At 40.4% G+C, this 17,081-nt stretch overlaps 1 protein-coding gene across 4 annotated transcripts in view; it reads right to left on the bottom strand.

Annotated features, from left to right (window-relative positions):
- Positions 1 to 9: 9 nt before the first annotated feature.
- The window catches only part of LOC148319531 (MAM domain-containing protein 2-like), a 21,535-nt gene continuing 4,463 nt past the window's right edge, over positions 10 to 17,081 (bottom strand). For 3 of the 4 annotated variants that reach the window (XM_088281173.1, XM_088281174.1, XM_088281175.1), the window contains exons 2-16: positions 14,611 to 14,666; positions 14,358 to 14,468; positions 13,639 to 13,910; positions 10,925 to 11,009; positions 10,405 to 10,545; positions 7,578 to 7,855; positions 7,030 to 7,123; positions 6,641 to 6,787; positions 5,916 to 6,035; positions 5,697 to 5,836; positions 3,149 to 3,245; positions 2,832 to 2,987; positions 1,585 to 1,841; positions 963 to 1,047; positions 10 to 305 (exon numbers count right to left, since the gene is read on the bottom strand). In XM_088281173.1, the coding sequence (XP_088137299.1) occupies positions 259 to 305; positions 963 to 1,047; positions 1,585 to 1,841; positions 2,832 to 2,987; positions 3,149 to 3,245; positions 5,697 to 5,836; positions 5,916 to 6,035; positions 6,641 to 6,787; positions 7,030 to 7,123; positions 7,578 to 7,855; positions 10,405 to 10,545; positions 10,925 to 11,009; positions 13,639 to 13,910; positions 14,358 to 14,468; positions 14,611 to 14,641 (2,061 nt within the window). In that variant the 5' untranslated portion in view covers positions 14,642 to 14,666 and the 3' untranslated portion in view covers positions 10 to 258. Of the gene's footprint in view, positions 306 to 962; positions 1,048 to 1,584; positions 1,842 to 2,831; positions 2,988 to 3,148; positions 3,246 to 5,696; positions 5,837 to 5,915; positions 6,036 to 6,640; positions 6,788 to 7,029; positions 7,124 to 7,577; positions 7,856 to 10,404; positions 10,546 to 10,924; positions 11,010 to 13,638; positions 13,911 to 14,357; positions 14,469 to 14,610; positions 16,661 to 17,081 lie in introns of those variants that run through there. The other variant, XM_088281172.1, reaches the window with a different exon arrangement.

The raw sequence follows: 17,081 nt of genomic DNA, 5'->3' as shown, positions 1-17,081 counted from the left end.
GGAGCGAAGTTTATCCAAAATTACAAACCCCTTAGCTTTATTTGAGCAATGAGCATTAATCTAATGCATACAAATGTGAAGAAAAATACAGCACTCTGTTGTTACAGTGAAAGAGTGTAAAGTACAATAATGCCGTATGAGAAGAGACCTACATGAACGTGACCGAGTGTTTGAGTGGGCAGTTAAAAAGCCTTTAGAGTCCACTGAATTGTGCCAAAAAAAAAAAACATGCATCCTGCCGGATGCTTCTGTTCCCCTCTACTCAATCTCGTTGGATGTCACCACAGGGGCCTTCATCTCTGTTGCTGCAAAATGGACAGAAACCATCAAGACGCTGCACCAGATGTTCTTAGATCAATAACATTCTTAGAACCTATTTAGGAAATACACACTGCAGTCCAAAAACTTAAATGAAAAACAAATATTTTTCTTGCAGCACACATTGGCCATTCTGTCCAGTTTTTTTTATTCTCCATTCACCATTTCACCCCCCTGAAGTTGAAGAAGTCATCTTCTTTCTTGCTAAAAAAATAATCCAAATAAGTTTTTTCTGAAGAGGTTTAATTCCTTAACTTTCCAAGTTTTGTTGTTGCATTAGCTAGCAATTACCCAGCTTCGACACAAGGTTTTTTTTTTCAACTGATTCAGTGGAGAATATCCCTCCATTTTCTCACTTTCCGAACTCACCAAGACAAGACTTTTTAGTTTTGAGATCAACATTAAAAACCATGACAAGCTTGAACAGTTACCGAGCATTCAATCCTTGATTTTCTTTTGAATACATTTGACATGCCAAGAACACAGTGCCTGCAACACTTCCAAAGCAAAGCATATACTATAAAAAAACTCCCGAAAAAAATCTTTGTATTTTAAAATAAAGTTGAACTTAGTTGCATTGAAGAAATATTACAAAACTGCAAGAACAAGACTTTCTTAAAAATCTCAAGAAGGGCAATGCTTACCTGGACAAGGCCCACCCTCCAATACGATGTCATCAATGGTGATATCACTTCTGACGGATGAACCTCTTGTTGCTTCAAACATAATCTGGGACAGTGCAGAAAAAGGCGAACAAGTTTGTCTGTGTGTGTGTGTGAGACTCAGTCATCAAGGTTGCGGTGATTGAATCGAAACTCTTAGAGTTTGTTGAAGATGTTTCACCTTTAATTCGAAAGGGGCGTCCGTTCCTAAACAGAGAAGGTTTGCACTGTCACCTATTTTCTGCTTTCAGCTATCTCTTCCTGACAACTCGGATGCCAAGGAGGAAGCCACACCTGGTAACAACTGCAACTCTATCTCTTGTCCACTCCCAGAGACATACATACCATATGGATACTCAAAACTTAAACATTTAGAGCTGCAGAAGCCTTTATATCGAAAGGTGAAACGTCTTGAATAAACAAGAAAGTTTCAGTTGCCTCATTCCAACCTTGATTGAACAATTTTAATTGTTTATGCAGCATTCATGAATTGGGGACTTTCGGCGAATCGAAAAAAAAACTACAGGATGTCATTTTGCACGCAAAATGTTTAAAAAGAAAATGTTTTGTTTTTTTCCCCCCCAATAATCATTTTCTGCCTTACCTGATGTTGGCTGTCGCTCTTGTACTCCACTGTGGCCCTCAGCCAGGCGATGCTCTGCTCGCCACTTCGTTGCCACAACAAAACGTCTCCTCCACCCTGTTTTTGGAGGTGAACACTGAGCTGGCCCGTGCTCGAGCCATACATGTGGTAGTAGAAGCGCAGACACTGAGTTCCCCTGGAGCCCCTGAGCGGGCGTGACAGCAGGCAAGCAGTCTGGCCGGGCAACATGGGCGATGCTTCCATGTACAGGTAGTATCCTGCAAAGACCAGCAGTCATGTATGATCAACATTTGCACAATTTTGTGCCAATGTTGCGAGACAAGCATTCGTGCAAATGCCATTCAACGTGAACGGTGAGAATCAAGCATTCATATCTTTGGCATTAATAGCAGCCGTCATTTGAGCAAGCAATATGTTTACTCTGTCAACTTTGTAGAGCTCCTAAAGGGCACATTTCTGTGGTGTCTTATATAAAATGAGGTTCAGTATTGGCCCAACATAACTTTTACATCTCACATGCGCATCTTTCGGCAAGCTCATTTATTCCTGCTTGTCTGTGTAATATTCATTTTGGCGTGATGATCTCTCATTCGTCACAATTTCTGTGGAAATTATAAACACTACTAGTCACTCGTTTAGATGTTCAAACTGCGCCTAGTTTTGCAGTGGCTTGAACGTTTTGTTGTTAATTCAGTGCAGTACATTTATTTAGTATAGTTCAGTTGTATTTAACTTTTGTGTATGTATGCATTTAATCTTTCAGGTTTGTTTATTTCTAAGTACCCGTACAATTTTGATTTCAATCTTACTCCAGTGTTAATATTTTCCTATATTTAAGTGGGGCGGCAGGGTGACCTCATGGTTAACACATTTGCCTCACCGTTCTGAGGTTTAAATCAGGCATTACATGGTCTTCCTGTGCATATATGTATATATATATATATATATATATATATATATATATATAAGCAAAGTGTTAATGTTTAAAGTGAACAATCTGTAATGGCCATAATTTACAATAATATGAAATATTACATTTTAGGAATCAAACTGATGCCTTGTTTTTGATGAACATTTGGGGGCACTAGACTACTGTATTGTAATGCTGGTCAAAATAGGGTATTTTGAGAGTTTTATTTAGGTGGTATTTGATGTAAATAGTTTGAGAACCAGTGGTAGAGGAGGATTAGATCACACATGCACCGTATTTTTTTTTGCGGCATAGGGAGAGCAAATGAGACTCTCACCCAGTCCACTAGTGTGATCTCCTCTGGGACCAGTATATGAAGTTGGAGTGGGTCCTCTCCTCCACTCCCAGTCAGCAGCATCACTCTGCTTGTCCTGAGTGTAACCACAAAGGCCAGCTGCAAAGTCACAGCATCCTGGAAGGGATGAGGAAATTCCTGCAGCAAGAAAAACGTAACAAATCAATTAAAATAGCCTGGCTTTTTTTTCCACTCCTGCCTGCTTCCCCTCAAAAGTCTTGGTTCAAAGAAGCCCGAGTTACTATAGAGTAAATATTACCAGTTTGGTTTGTTTAGAAAGTCTCTGGAATAAATTTTACCTGTCGCCAACTCACAGTCGCCCAGACTCATGGTGATGTCATCAAGAGCCACAGAGCCACAGTCCCACAGACTTCTGCAGGTGCTGACAAAAACAACCTGAACAGCAAATGCAAGTTTAGAGGCTCCTCATGTTTAATCAAATTATTGTTGTATTGCACTGGAGAGGGGAGCTCTCTAATCTCGTTGCACATTGAGTACAATGACAATAAAGGGCTTTCTGGTTCGGATTATGTTCAGAGCCTTTGATCATTTGTACATCTGGATGAACGACTGTTTCCAATGCTAAACAAACAGGGATGGAATGTGCCCTGTAACAGCAGATGCTTCACATATTAAGGAGTCACGTGCTCATTTTCTAAGCCTCTCGCGTTGAGTCAAGGGGGGGCAGCTCCCCTGCCACTGTGACCGGTTCTTCCAGAGGGAAGCTGATAAGTTCCCATGCTAGCCCGTTGTTCCATGACCAGGACAAAAACCACCGTGCTTCTCCTATATCTGTGATTCAACTTCTTGACTGAGCCTTTTCTCCAGCTCTCCTGATTAGACCTTACAGGGGAGTCTGAACAGTGTGATCCCCATGTAGTTGGAATGCACCATGTGCCCCCCATTGTTAAAAAGGGGGAACCACCACCCCATTCGTCATGCAATGGTGCAGGGAAGTATCAACACGGACAGCCCCACAACATCCAGAGCAGATCCCATCCACCCCTGGGGTCCTGCCACCGAGGAGCTTTTGGACCACCTCAGTGAATTCAACACCAGAGATAGGCGAGCCCGCCTCAGAGACCCCAGACTCTACATTCCCACGAGTAGCTGTGGAATTGAGGTCTTCAAAGTATTACCCTCACGGATTCACAACGTCCCAAGCCAAAGTCAGCAACACCCCGCCGCCACTATACACAGTGATGATTGTGCCCTGCTTCCCTCAGCTGAGATGCTGGAGTGTGTTCTGAAATTTCTTCAAAGCCATCCGGAAGTCTTTCTCCATGGCCTCGTCAAGCTTCTCCTATACCTGAGTTTTTCCCTCGTCCACCGCCAAAGCTGTATTCCGCTTGGCCAGCTGGTGCTCCTCAGCTGCCTACGGAGTCCCACAGGCCAAAAAGACCCAAGAGGTCTCCTTCAGCTTGATGGGATCCCTCAGGGGCAGTATCTATCGACTGGTTTGTGGATTTCTACCATGACAGGCACCGACCCACCTTACGACCACCGTCCTGGAGGCATGGAGCATTTTTCAATCAGAGTCAATGTCCCCTGCTTCTGACAGGAAATGTGAAAAGTCATTTTGGAGGTGGGAGTTGAAAGTCCTTCTGACAGAGGACATGCCAAGCGGACTATGACAATGTGTTGGAGTTTACCAGGTCGGACCAGCATCTTCCCCCAACACTGGACGCAACTCACCACCAGGTAATGAATGATCTGTTGACAGCGCCGTCCTTATCTTCACCTGAGTGTCCAAGATATGCGGCTGCAAGTCCAATGAAATGACCACTAAGACGAACATCAAACTGCAGCCTATGGTGTCCTAGTGCTGAAGTGGACACTGTTGTCCTTGAATATGGTGTTTGTTATGGACAATCTGTGCAGAGCACAGAAGTCCAACAACAGAGCACAGCTCCGACTCTGAACATGCAAACCATTCCTGATCACGCCTCACCAGGTCTCACTGTCATTGCCCACATGAGCAGTGAAGTGCCCCAGTAGAATGGGGCAATCCCCAGTGGGAGTACCATGAAGCACTCCTCCAATCACTCCAAGAACAGTGGGTGCTCTGAAATGCTGTTTCAAGTCAGGACCCTAAACTCACCTGAGGGAGAAGCGAGGCTACCCTCTTGTACACTGGGGTAAATCTCAATATATGAGCGCTGAGCTGGTTAGCAATAAGCATGCCCATATTCTCTCACCATGAGCAACTCCTTAGATCAAGAGAGTCCAACCTCTCTTGAGAAGACTGGTACCAGAACCCGAGCTATGTGTGGATATCTAGTTGGGCTCCTTCTCTGCCGGAAAGGTGACATTCCTTATGGATCTTTATCTTTATGGCCTGCTTCTAAAGTTTGTTTGCGCCAGAGCCCCCGCCTACGGCCCCTTTGGGCTGTTCCGTGGGTGCCAGCTCAGACAAAATGGCATCCATATGATGTTCATCATAGGAGGTCTATGAGCCATGATTTGCCTCACTGTTTGCCATCGGTGACCGTACCAAGGGCATTAAGCCCCAGACAGCTCAGTGCTGAGGATCACTGGGACACAAAAACCCGTCCACCTCGATAAGGTAACGGCTCAGGGAGGGGAGATAGGGTTTAATTGTGTTTTTTTTTTTTTCAAATAAAAATATAAATATATTTTCCATCACTTAGTGATTATAATTTAGAATTGAATAATTATAATAATTGCCACCTATAGTTGGTGGTTCTGAAACTTAGCTGCCACAATAAACGGGAATTTATTGTACTGTACTTTGAGTGACTACAGTTTTTCTTGAGTTCTTACAGGATGACGAGCATGATTTTCTGGACTCCCTCACAAAAAAAAAAAAAAACTTTCTCTCTTGACCTTGCCAGGCTGTGATGTCTGGAAGGTCACTTCTGCTGCTATCCAGATCCCTCTGGACTTTTCCCCCTGAGTCCAGATCTTCTCCTGATTGCTGCCTTGTTGCAGATACACGGCAAGGGCTTGGTCCGTCTGGTTGAATCCTGCAGTATTTCTTTGCTCGTGAATCACTTGAATATATGCATTAGTAGAGATTCCAAAAGTCAACTAAATGCCACTTACCCCTCAAAGAGAAGTAAAATCGTAGGCAGTACTTCATGTTTGCAGCCAGTGTCGGGCTGACCAAGCGACTCATGTAGCTGGGCTGTGTGCTCAGCTGGGAGTGAGCCAACAAGAAAGTCCCTGAAAGTGGGAAGTTATTTGCATTTCAGTTTCCAAACACAATCACCTAATTTCCAAAAAGGGAAGATTATCATGTAACTTGTAGCAAATATGTTGAATTGCAAATTTGTTGTTATTGAATGCAATTCAACATAATAGCACTCACGTTGCTGGAAAGTAGCAAAAATCTAAATTGGATCTTCAAAGGTTACGGTATTCCAATCAAAAGTAAACAAGACGAATGAAAATTTCAATAAGGATGTTATTTCGATTTCAGACTTGCAAAGCTATGATGACTGCAAACAAGCCGAGTTTGAGGCTTTTTCTTTGTAGCCAAATGTAAAATACAAATATGCACGTAACAATTTCCATGCAGAACATGCTTTGATAAATCTAGTAATAGTTAAGACAGGCAGCGTAGAAAGGCTGAGCTCAAGTTCTCTTATGCTTAATTGTAATTTGTATTTACGACTGCATCAGTATACTGCATTTTAATGGTGGACAAAAGATATGTGGTTCTTAATGGAGAAAATTATTGAATTTTAATTGAGTCATTGAGTTCTGTTGCAACAGCTTGATACCACAAAAAAAAAAATGTCAAAAAAATCGGAAATTACTTATCCTACCTGCTCCGGACGTGTGGTCGCCGTTCCTGAAGATATTGGGTTTGACAGACACTCTCCTCCACAGCGATCCTATTCCCTGATCCTGTGTGTACTGGCACAAATCTGACTCAAAATCACAGTTGGCAATGGAGGCATCAAAAGTCGGCTCTGTGAAAAAAGATGAGAATGACATTGGCTTCAAATTGAGAATCAGCAATACAGTATGTTAATGAAACTGTCCCAAGACAATAGAGCTTAATTTTAGTGGTCTATGATGTTGTATGGTTAAACTGAAAAAATAGCCATATTTATTTGACCATGTATAAATATTTAATTAAGATACATTTACATTCAACATTGTACAAAAATCAGACAAAATTCAAATTTAACATTTATATTTAGTGGCTCACCTGTGTCTGAGCTGCAGAACTCAGGTGAAAATGAAATATCATCAACTGCAACGTGACCACCTCTTGGACTATTGAAGGCCACCTCGAAAACTACCTAAAGGGTACAACACAAGCGCATAGATACACACGCACACACACACACACACACACACACGTCCATCCATTGATTGCTTGTTGTGTTGTCTTTGTGCAAATCATATTATAAGCACAAATGCTCCAAATCCAAATTATACTGTAAACACAAATGCAGTTTTGGAGAGCTCGTCCAATTCTTTTACGATTCAGTGCTCTACATGTTTTTAAGTTGGTCACAAAAAAAAAAAATGCTTGCAATAACTGAAAATAAATGCAAAGTGAAGACAATTTGGCATTTTAGCAAGAAACAAGCAGTCGATGCACGTAATTTGCTTTCATGGGCCGCATAAAATCAAGTGGCCGGTCAGATGTGGCCCCCGGGCCTTGAGTTTGACACCTGTAATAAAGATGTTTCATAAAGGTAGTCTAAGAATCACGTCAATCACAAAGCACAACGAGAAGTTCATTCTGACCTCCAAAGAGTACGGCGCTTTCAGGTCCACCTGCACAGGTGTCCACTCTCCAAATGTCCCACTCCAGTCACTCGAGGTCTCTGGCTCCGCCCTCCACAGCTCCTGATACTGACCCAGTCGATCTCGGGTGTAAACAGAGAAGAGGTTCCCACCTTCGTCACTGCGCTGATAGTGAAACGTCAGGCAGCCAGAAATGGGCACGGTGGTCATGGGAGACACCAGTTTGGCCACTTCTTTGAATGTTTTCGAGTAGATGGAGTCCACGTACATAAAGTGACCTAAGAGCCAAGTTTCATGTGATTGTTAGTAAATGCGTGGCAGTACTAAACTTCAAATACAAACCACCCAGATTTCAAACAGAACTTTTTTTTTTTTTTTAAACAGGAAACTATTGCATCATTTAGTCGTAAAACATTTCGTCCTTTAATTTGATCCACATTGGAATGTATATGGTGACATTCATTATCAACAACAGAACAGGCCGAAAGTGAATTTAGTGTATGCAGACTGGAGCAGTGGTTGCTAACCTTTTTTGATTTGTGTACTTCTGAAACCTTTTATCTTATCACGGTTACCCCACACGTACATGTTGAAGAATCTCCAAAAGTAGAACAGAATTTATCATGAAATGAAAATGAATTTGTTTACTTTATATGATATATATTTCTGAGACATCATTTTTAAATCAAAATGAAAAAAAATGTCGCCTTGAATATGTAGATAATTATGTACATTTAAAAAAAATTGAATAAAAAACTCAATTCGTCATTTTTAACTCTTATAACACAAATTGGAGCTCCTTTAAAATTTAAAAAGGAAATTAATATAAAATTTAGACATTAAATGTCAGGAAAAAAAAACACTGAAAAATACTGAGTGGCAGCTTTACTTTTCATTTATCATGTGAGCTTTTTTTCTTTTTTTTCTTTTAGTTTGCTCATTACCATTGCCATGCTTTGTTTTCTCTCCAGATTTGGAAAAACTGGAGTAAATTTCCTCCAGCTCATAACCTGACAGATGACAACATTTTGTTTGGTATATTCAGAAGAAACAGATGTTTGCCAAACAGCAAATCAAATCATGTCAGTCATGTTTTAAAACATTTGAAATAGGCTGCCAGGCCTATGAAAACTCAATTTACTGTGTAAGTTTGAGCTAAATGAGCTTGAAAAGAAACGTGAAATGTCCTTTCTAGGACAATTCCAACAAATGCAGTTCATTAAATCAACAGAATGTGGGACAGCTAAAGTTTCACAACGATTTTGTTGCACTTGCTTGTTTGGACAAACTAAAGCGACATGCATCGCCCCCCACGACTCCAGATTAGTTATGATCTACAATCCCGGTGGCGTCACCGATTGTTTGGTAATACATTCGCCTGACTTTGATACAAGCCGCGAGGATTCATTATTTCCTTCTCAGATGGTGTGAATGGCAGTCTGTCTTACTCGCCCTGAGATTGACTGGCGACCTGTAGTCTGATTGTTTGCCCAAAGTTAGCAGGGATGAACTCTAACGCCCTCCGACTGTAAACTAAATAGAATAAACAATATATAGAAAAACGATTTTTTTTAAAAATGAATGGATTCAATATTGGTGGACCAGCTTTGACACTTTATGTTACTGTGCTATTGATGCAATTTGTGTGCAGGGCAGTCCATAACCAGACCCAGTCGATAAAAATGCTTTTGAGCTACATTACATGTCACATATTGCAGTTGTATAATGAATCACTCTTCTTTTTTTTTTGTCTGTATGTATGTGTGTGTCTGTTTTTCAACATTGCCATGAGAAGAAAAAAGCGGAATTAAAAAAAAAAAAAAAAGAAAAAGCACTCCAGACAGTACGAGAGAGCGCAGTTTTCCGAGTACGTAGCCAACACAGCTACTTGGTGCTCCATCAGGTTTTCCATATAAAAGAACTTTGGTCTCACTGAATAATGAAAAACTGGAATCACTGGCCATAGTACAGTTCGTCCCAGAATTCTGACAGTAACAGAGTGTTTATTCAAAATATATACAATACAATACAATTTATTTATACTGCGCATTTCACAACAGCTGGAGCTGTAACAAAGCGCTTTCCATATGGGGTAATATAAATTAGTGGGAGAGTAGAACACAAGTGAAAACACATAAACACATATACAGGAGATACCAGAAGAACAGCAGAACGGTGACAGTCTCATGTTGAGTTGAAAGCTAAAGAATAAAAATGTGTTCAAATGAGATTTAGTGGAAGATCATTCCTTATGGAAGGACCGGCAACAGAAAAGGCCCGATCCCCCTGAGGCTGTGCTTAGTCCTCAGCACCTCAAGCAGAATTTGCTCCGCAGACCTGAGGCAGTGAGCAGCTGGAGCTTGGAGAGGTACGCTGGGGCGAAAAGCAAACTCTGAAGTACACTGGTAGCCAGCGAAGAGAGGCCAAGATTGGGATTGTATGATCCGTCTTCCGAGCTCCAGTTAATTAAAAGACAAGCAGCAGCATTTCGGACCAGTTGGAGGCACTTGAGGGAGAACTGGCTGACTCCAAAGTAAAGTGCATTACAGTAATCTATCCTAAAAACAAAGGCATAGATTACTGTTTCTAAATGCTGCTGAGAATGAAAGGGCTTCACTTTAGCCAGCTGCCTAAAGAAGAAAGAAGCTGGATCGAACAACAGGACTGATTTGATGATTGAATTTAAAATCACTGTCCAGTTTAAAACCCAAGTTTAAGACTGTTGGCTTTAGATAAGATGCCACGGGGCCAAGGTCAACGGGATTGAAAGCAAAACTCATTAAAACGGCACATTTGTATCTGTTTTAAGTCATCATTTCTCACTGACCTGTCCTGTTGTTGTGCGTGTGATCGTCTGGCAGGTTGTTGAGAAGCAGCTGACCTCCACCGCCGGCACCCACAAACCAGTTCACATTCGCATTCCACTGGTTATTGTACCCGCACAGGTGCGACTCCTCAAAGTCGCAATCTACATGCACGATAGTGAGAGGAGAGTGGATATCTGTGAGTGTTTTTGTTTGTGTTCAACTGGATCTGTTAAATGAATCCGAACTCTTAAGTCCATATTTTCCCACAACTCTTTTGACGACAAGGGTCCCGCATGAAAGTTTCATATGTGGTCCACCCAAAAGTATTGTAAATGAGTACCAGCTGAGTCCTAAGCTGAACCATATGGAGAAGAACACATGACACCTGTCATTATGATTAGGGTCAAAGTCCGAAAGGAAGTGTGCTGGTTAGGTCATATGTGCAACACATTGAAGTGAATGATTCATATGAAACCCCAAATACAGTTTGATTGATGGACCGAATACATGTTATGCGAGTGAAGGAGTGACATCACCGACCCAAGCAGTATCCGGGAGTGATGTGGATCTCAAAAATGGACACGCTGCTCCCAGACGTCCGCCCAGGTATCCCTTCGATAACGACCTAATAGACAACACATGTCAAGTCACAGCAAACGTGTGTAAAAAGCAAAATATTCTTTCAAAAGAAAAGATAACACAATGATATTCAATACAATAACAGTATCAAATAATTTGCCTTTACAAAGACTCAAAATGCTCAGTTTTGGTTAACACTGCTCGTCAATGAAGTATTATTGAGGCTGTAATATTTCATAAATTATTATGATATGAGTGATTTAATATCACTGATCTTATTAGGATGCAATGATGTCCTACACTACCACAAAAAAAACAAATATAATAATGAACATATTGCTAAATCAATACTTTGCTGCTATTGTCATTCATAACTAAGCATTAGTATCTTGTCTTTAGAAATAGAGGCTCACATTAAAATGGAAAAAAATCAATCAACAAATAAAAATTGTTAGAATTTGTTTAAAATATAGTTACATAAATAAATGCTATCATGAGGATGTAGCTCAGATTTTGAAAATGAAAGCTGATCAGTTTTAAGTTGTAATTAAAGTGTTCATCACAAGATGCAGGCAAAGCAGATCATATCCTCACCGTATTTTATCTGTCTGGTTTGCTTAGAGACATTTTCAGCCATGATAGCCAATATTTCAACCTAAGTCAACACTATAATACCGATCTCAAACGTAGACAAGCAATGATGACATTTTTTGGGGGGAATGACATCCAGGACAAACATACAGTAGACTAATATTAACATTTTTTGGAACATGCACAAAATGTGTACTTGTCTTAATGTTGGTTTGCTGTTCAGCAGTTGTGTGCCACTTTCGAATGGGAATTCTTTTTAATTTTTGTTTTGCTGAGTGGATACTCTCCTATATATTGGTTTAATAAAAAAAATATATATAATATATATATACATATATATATATTTTATATATTTTTTTTTTAATTAAATGTGTATGTTAAGCAACTGGTTAGGATGTGTGCAGTCCTACCCCCCCCCCCCCAGTAGTGCAGATGAAATATTGGGACACACTTAAAAATCAATAAATATAAAAATGCAACATGCTTAAATAGACCCACTTTTATCCTGTCGTATTCCTTCCCCCTCAGGTCTTGCATGTAAATATTTTTTGTGCTCACCATGGTGTAGGTTATGACCTTGTCAGAGTCAGAGCCACCTTTGCATACAACATAAACATTGTGCTCTACAGTTCCCACACAATGTTTAGATTATTTTGCCACACTCTTTGAATGAACCTCAATTAGGGGCCGCGTGTGGAATGTCGACCTACTTCTGCTTTCCTTTCACCACATGAAATGTTTTCACTGCCACTCCAGTTGTGTTGAATCAGAAGGTTAGACAGTTAATAGCGGTGAGACTTCGACATAATTAGGAACGACACGCCTACAGTTATTCACATAACACACAATCAAGGTATGTCACGGAAATCTGTTTTCCTTTCCCTCGAGGTATCCCCCATTAATCATACCACAATTAAAAGATACCAACAGTGAAACCGTGTTTGACCACCACCTGCTTTGTTGTTTTAGGAAAGCAGTAATCACCAGGCCACATCTTAGTTTTGGTTTCCCTCAGAGGGCTATTATGACTTTTTCACTTATTCACTTATTTTAACACCTCATCAGATTACATAAACAGAATTCCCCCTGAATTTGATTGTTATTATATATTTTTGACGATAAGTTGAATTTGAAATCAGAGGATGTGGAAATGTAATATGGAATGTGGAAAATCAAGGCAAGCAAATATTTTACTACAGCAACGTTCCAATTGTCACAATGTGGTTTTCTTGACTTTGTTTTGGTTAGATTCATTTTGTTTCATGTTTTAGACGTTTCCTCTGTGTTCATTTTCTCAATGTCTTGTCTTGCTTGTTAGGTTTTTGTTTCCACCTGTTCTTTTCAGCCCCGGTCCCTTGCATCAACCAATCAGCTGTTTGTTCTTGTCCAGGTGTACCACATTGTCTTGTCAGCTTGCATGTCTTTACTTTGTATCTCTGCTTTCCTTCAGGCTTTGTCGCTTCATTGTTTCCGTCTTATAAGTTATCTTATGTTTCCTTTCATGGTGAACGTCTGTGAAGAGTCTACGTTTCGCATTTTGATTCTTCCACGCACTCTGTTTGCCATTGTTGTTTTTGAGGTCTGCCCTTCTTCCCTGCCTTGCTTCTCCTACTTTCCTACATTTGAGTCCTCCACACATTTGGCAAAAATAAACCAGTTCAAGTGAGGAAAAATTGCAATTTCAGAACAGATTTTTTTGCCGCTGTAGCAATAAACAGACAGTACTTCATTGTACTCTTTTTGCTTTCATGGGCTACATGATGTGATGTGGCGTGTAACATCTGGCCTTGAGTTTGACATTTGTGCTTTCGGGATTCTGACTTCTGTGCAGATATGGTCAGTGATGGCACAAATGTGAATAGTTGTCTGTCTCTATTCAATAAGTGCCTGGATAAAATGGATTGATGGATGGTTTTACTATGTCAATCTATTTCCTCACAGAGCTAGTGGACAAAGACTTTTGCTACATACATTTGATATTAAATAACTATCAAAATTCGGTTTGCATTCAAAGACAAGTCAATAAACAACTTGTCACATCATCATCAACTCCACACCGATATGAGATAACTTATGTATTTTACCCTTGCGGTCTCAGTGCTGTTGGACAGGTCCATGCTTGCAATGACCCAGCTGTCTGACGGCATTTGGCTGCTCCACAGCGGCTTGTCAAAGCTCCGTCCCTCTGTGCGCTGCGAGACTTGCAGGCTTCCTGCGCCGCTGATCTGGTAGACCAACCTCAGGCAGCTCCACTCATTCTGTTCCAGAACCGGACTCAACAAGACTCCCGTGGTATCTGCACGTATATCTAAGTCATGGTCGTCATTCAAAGCGGCATCCACTGCGATGAAACGGCCTGCAACGTATGAGAAAGTAAAGTGACCACTATATGATAAACTAAGCCAGTCTAAAAAATAAAAAGTATCAATTGTTTCTGTTGCAGAATAAATGATCTAATCACCATTCATCAGCAAGCTTTGATCACTTTAAATAAACAGAGATGTCACGATTTGATTGTTCACAGCTTTCTTCTCTTGTGTATCGTCAGCAGAGCTGACCCATTGAAAATGCCGAAATGTGCTCTTGCACAGAGTCCAGATGTTCAAGGATGTTGGAGTCAATGGAGACCAGATGTGATTCCTCTCAAGAGCATTAAAAAGTGTCAGCCATCTCCATTGAAATAGGCAACATTCTGCATGCCATAGGTCTGGGAATTTTTTTATTTGGGGAAAAATTCCCCCAAAAAAAGAAAAAAAAAAGACAAATAGGAGCACAGAGGGTACGTATAAAACGGCCCAAATACCGTCTTTGTGTAGGGTCCAGGTGCTAAAGTCTGCATCTGACATGTAACCGCAGGTGCTGGCGTCAAAGTTGCATGATCCGGGCAACAACTGCTTGTGTGCTTGGATGGCAGCTTGAGGGGAGAGGGGAGGAAAGTGAGAAAACAGAGGCAACGGCAAGTATGAATCACAGAAATTGGCATTAAGAAAAAAAAAAAAAAAAAAAGAAGCATATCGTCATGCACCAGCACTGGCAACATTATTGAAAATACTCACCAGCTAGAGCCAAAAGGTAGAATGGAAGCATTGCAATCTTCCGTCAGTTGAATCTCCTATAAGATAAGAAAAACAAAAGAAAAAAAGAAGAAAAAAACTTTTCTCTTAAGCTTTGCAGTCTGACGTCTGAGTGTCTCTCCAGCTCACAGACTGGCAGCACACGAATGTGGAAGTGGGTGTGTGGACAGCAGAGCCGAGTGAAGAGGAGGGGAGAGAGAGGGTAGAGAAAGAGAGTGAATGGTTGGAAACAAATGATGGAGGATGGGGCGGAAATGGTGTGAGGGTTGTGATAGAAAAGAAAAAGTGCAAAGTAGACTAGTGACATTTATTAATACGACTCAACAACTTGACTTTGTGGAATGAGAGTTAAGAAGCAAAATCATCCATCTCAAGGGCGGCCATTTTGTTTCTTGCTGTTGACGGAAAATGACATTCGAATTGCTCATGGCTCAGATAACTACCAATCACGGCTCAGCTTCAGAAAGCAGGTGAGCTGTGATTGGTTGTTACCAGGATTCTGGAATGATTGCCCATCAAATGCAGGACACACAATAACTCCATACAAAATATAAAATGGTGTTACAGCCATTCCAGTAGACCTCAAAGTAACCGCGTCATTAAAAGGCATTCAGTTCAAAAGTATGGCTGGCGCTCCAGTGGAAAATAAATGATCACGGAATTTAGTTTGGATTTTGATCATAAATTAACTTAAAGTAGATTAAAGCCTTCCGATTTGATGACGCTTAAAGTTGGTTTAGACTTGACCTAAATCATCTCTTATGCTGCCATAGGCTGAGACTAAAGGGGATTACCCAAGATGCAGCAAGCTTCCCTCTCATCATCGCCTGTTCACATTTATGTCCAATTCATATTAATGATGACTTTATCTTTCTCTCCCCGAAAGTAGAAGGTCCTCCCTTCAGAGATGTGACAACCATAATGCTACATTTATCCTTATTTCTACAATTTTAGTTTATGTATATTGTTATTACATATCACTATACTGAGAATCTACCACTTTATTTTTTTGGACACTTTGTCTGGATTTAAATGTCTTAGAGTTGTCCTGAGCTACACTAATCGCTCATATAAAATTTTCAGGGGAAAAGGTGAAATGCTTCAATAAATAAAGCAAACGTGAAAAAAAATAGAAAAGCTCAAGCCATATTTTTTTCCTTGGAAACACTACACAATTTGGCATCCTTTTCTGCCCTCTATCACGTTGTAGGTCTTATTTCTCTGGTGGAGAGTCTCACCTCACTGAAATTCCATTATTCAAATTTGAATTCAATTTTCCAATAGATGTTGAGATGACTCATCCATCAATCGTGTCCAAAAGATCTGAGTTCCTTTTTTGCGGTGACTCATTCTTTGCCGATTTATAAAGGCATATGACTCACACACATCGTTTCAACTCAAATTGCAGAAAGTTGGATAAGTGTATTGCTAAAGCAAAATATATATTTTTATTATTTCCCCCCCCCCCAAAAAAGCATGCATTCAGCGATGACTGGTCTACTCTACACTGCTTTCAACACTTGCATAGTATCCGTCATATAAAATTTGCCTTCACAGCACAATGCCAAAAAATAACTAAAGACAGGCACAATTTGTCAATTTCAGAGGTTCGTGTTTGCATGATGACACAGCAATGGCATGTTCAAAGCCGCAGATTTACGGCAGAGTGTGCAGCGGTCCAATCCCCAAAGAGCCACCACCCTTTCTTTGGGAACACCCAGCGATTCAGATGAACCTCATTTCTCGTAACGAATGAAAATACACATTAGTGTAAGACTTATCAAGTTACATAATTTCATCAATACGGTACACTAAACCGTCTTTGACCTCATCTGTCAGGGAATCTGTTTATGCATATTTACTTAAACCGTATCTGTTGGTAACACTCCCAGTGCTAATTTCCAAGTTGTTGTAATAATGCTCATGACGCATGAAATTGGTGTTGGCGGTGTATCCAAACAGAAATACAGTACTTCCGTCAACTCAGCCGCCATATCAAATGTGACAGATCTGCTCGAAAAACTAATGCAAGTAAATATGATTGAAAATGTTTATTTATGATATGCACCAAACCATTGTATGTACGTTTCTAATGATTCCATCGAGTGTTTGCTGCTATCATTATATGTGACACTGCTAATGTGATGATATATGAACGTTTGGTTGGGACTGGAAAGAATTATGCATGAATCTAAATCTAAGGCTTTAACTCAAGTTTATTATCATTTTTAATTTCACGCAATTAAATATTTTAACTCCGTTTTATTTACTTCAAAGCCAAATTCAAACACTGTACCATATTGGCTGTACATCTTTAGCACATCATCTAAAAAAAACCACGGTGCCTAAATTTCCACTGGGCCTTGCAAACCAGCACATCTGGAGTGTGGTGCTTACAACTAAATGTACTTTATACGTTTTGAGAATTGATTCTAAGAAAAACCCCTGTAGAG

Source organism: Idiotropiscis lumnitzeri, chromosome 18, assembly GCF_059441095.1.
Source record: "Idiotropiscis lumnitzeri isolate Australia: NSW breed Sydney's pygmy pipehorse chromosome 18, RoL_Ilum_1.0, whole genome shotgun sequence".
NCBI classification, from domain to species: domain Eukaryota; kingdom Metazoa; phylum Chordata; class Actinopteri; order Syngnathiformes; family Syngnathidae; genus Idiotropiscis; species Idiotropiscis lumnitzeri.
Note: the sequence above shows the minus strand (reverse complement) of the source record. Positions and strands in the feature narration are given on the sequence as shown.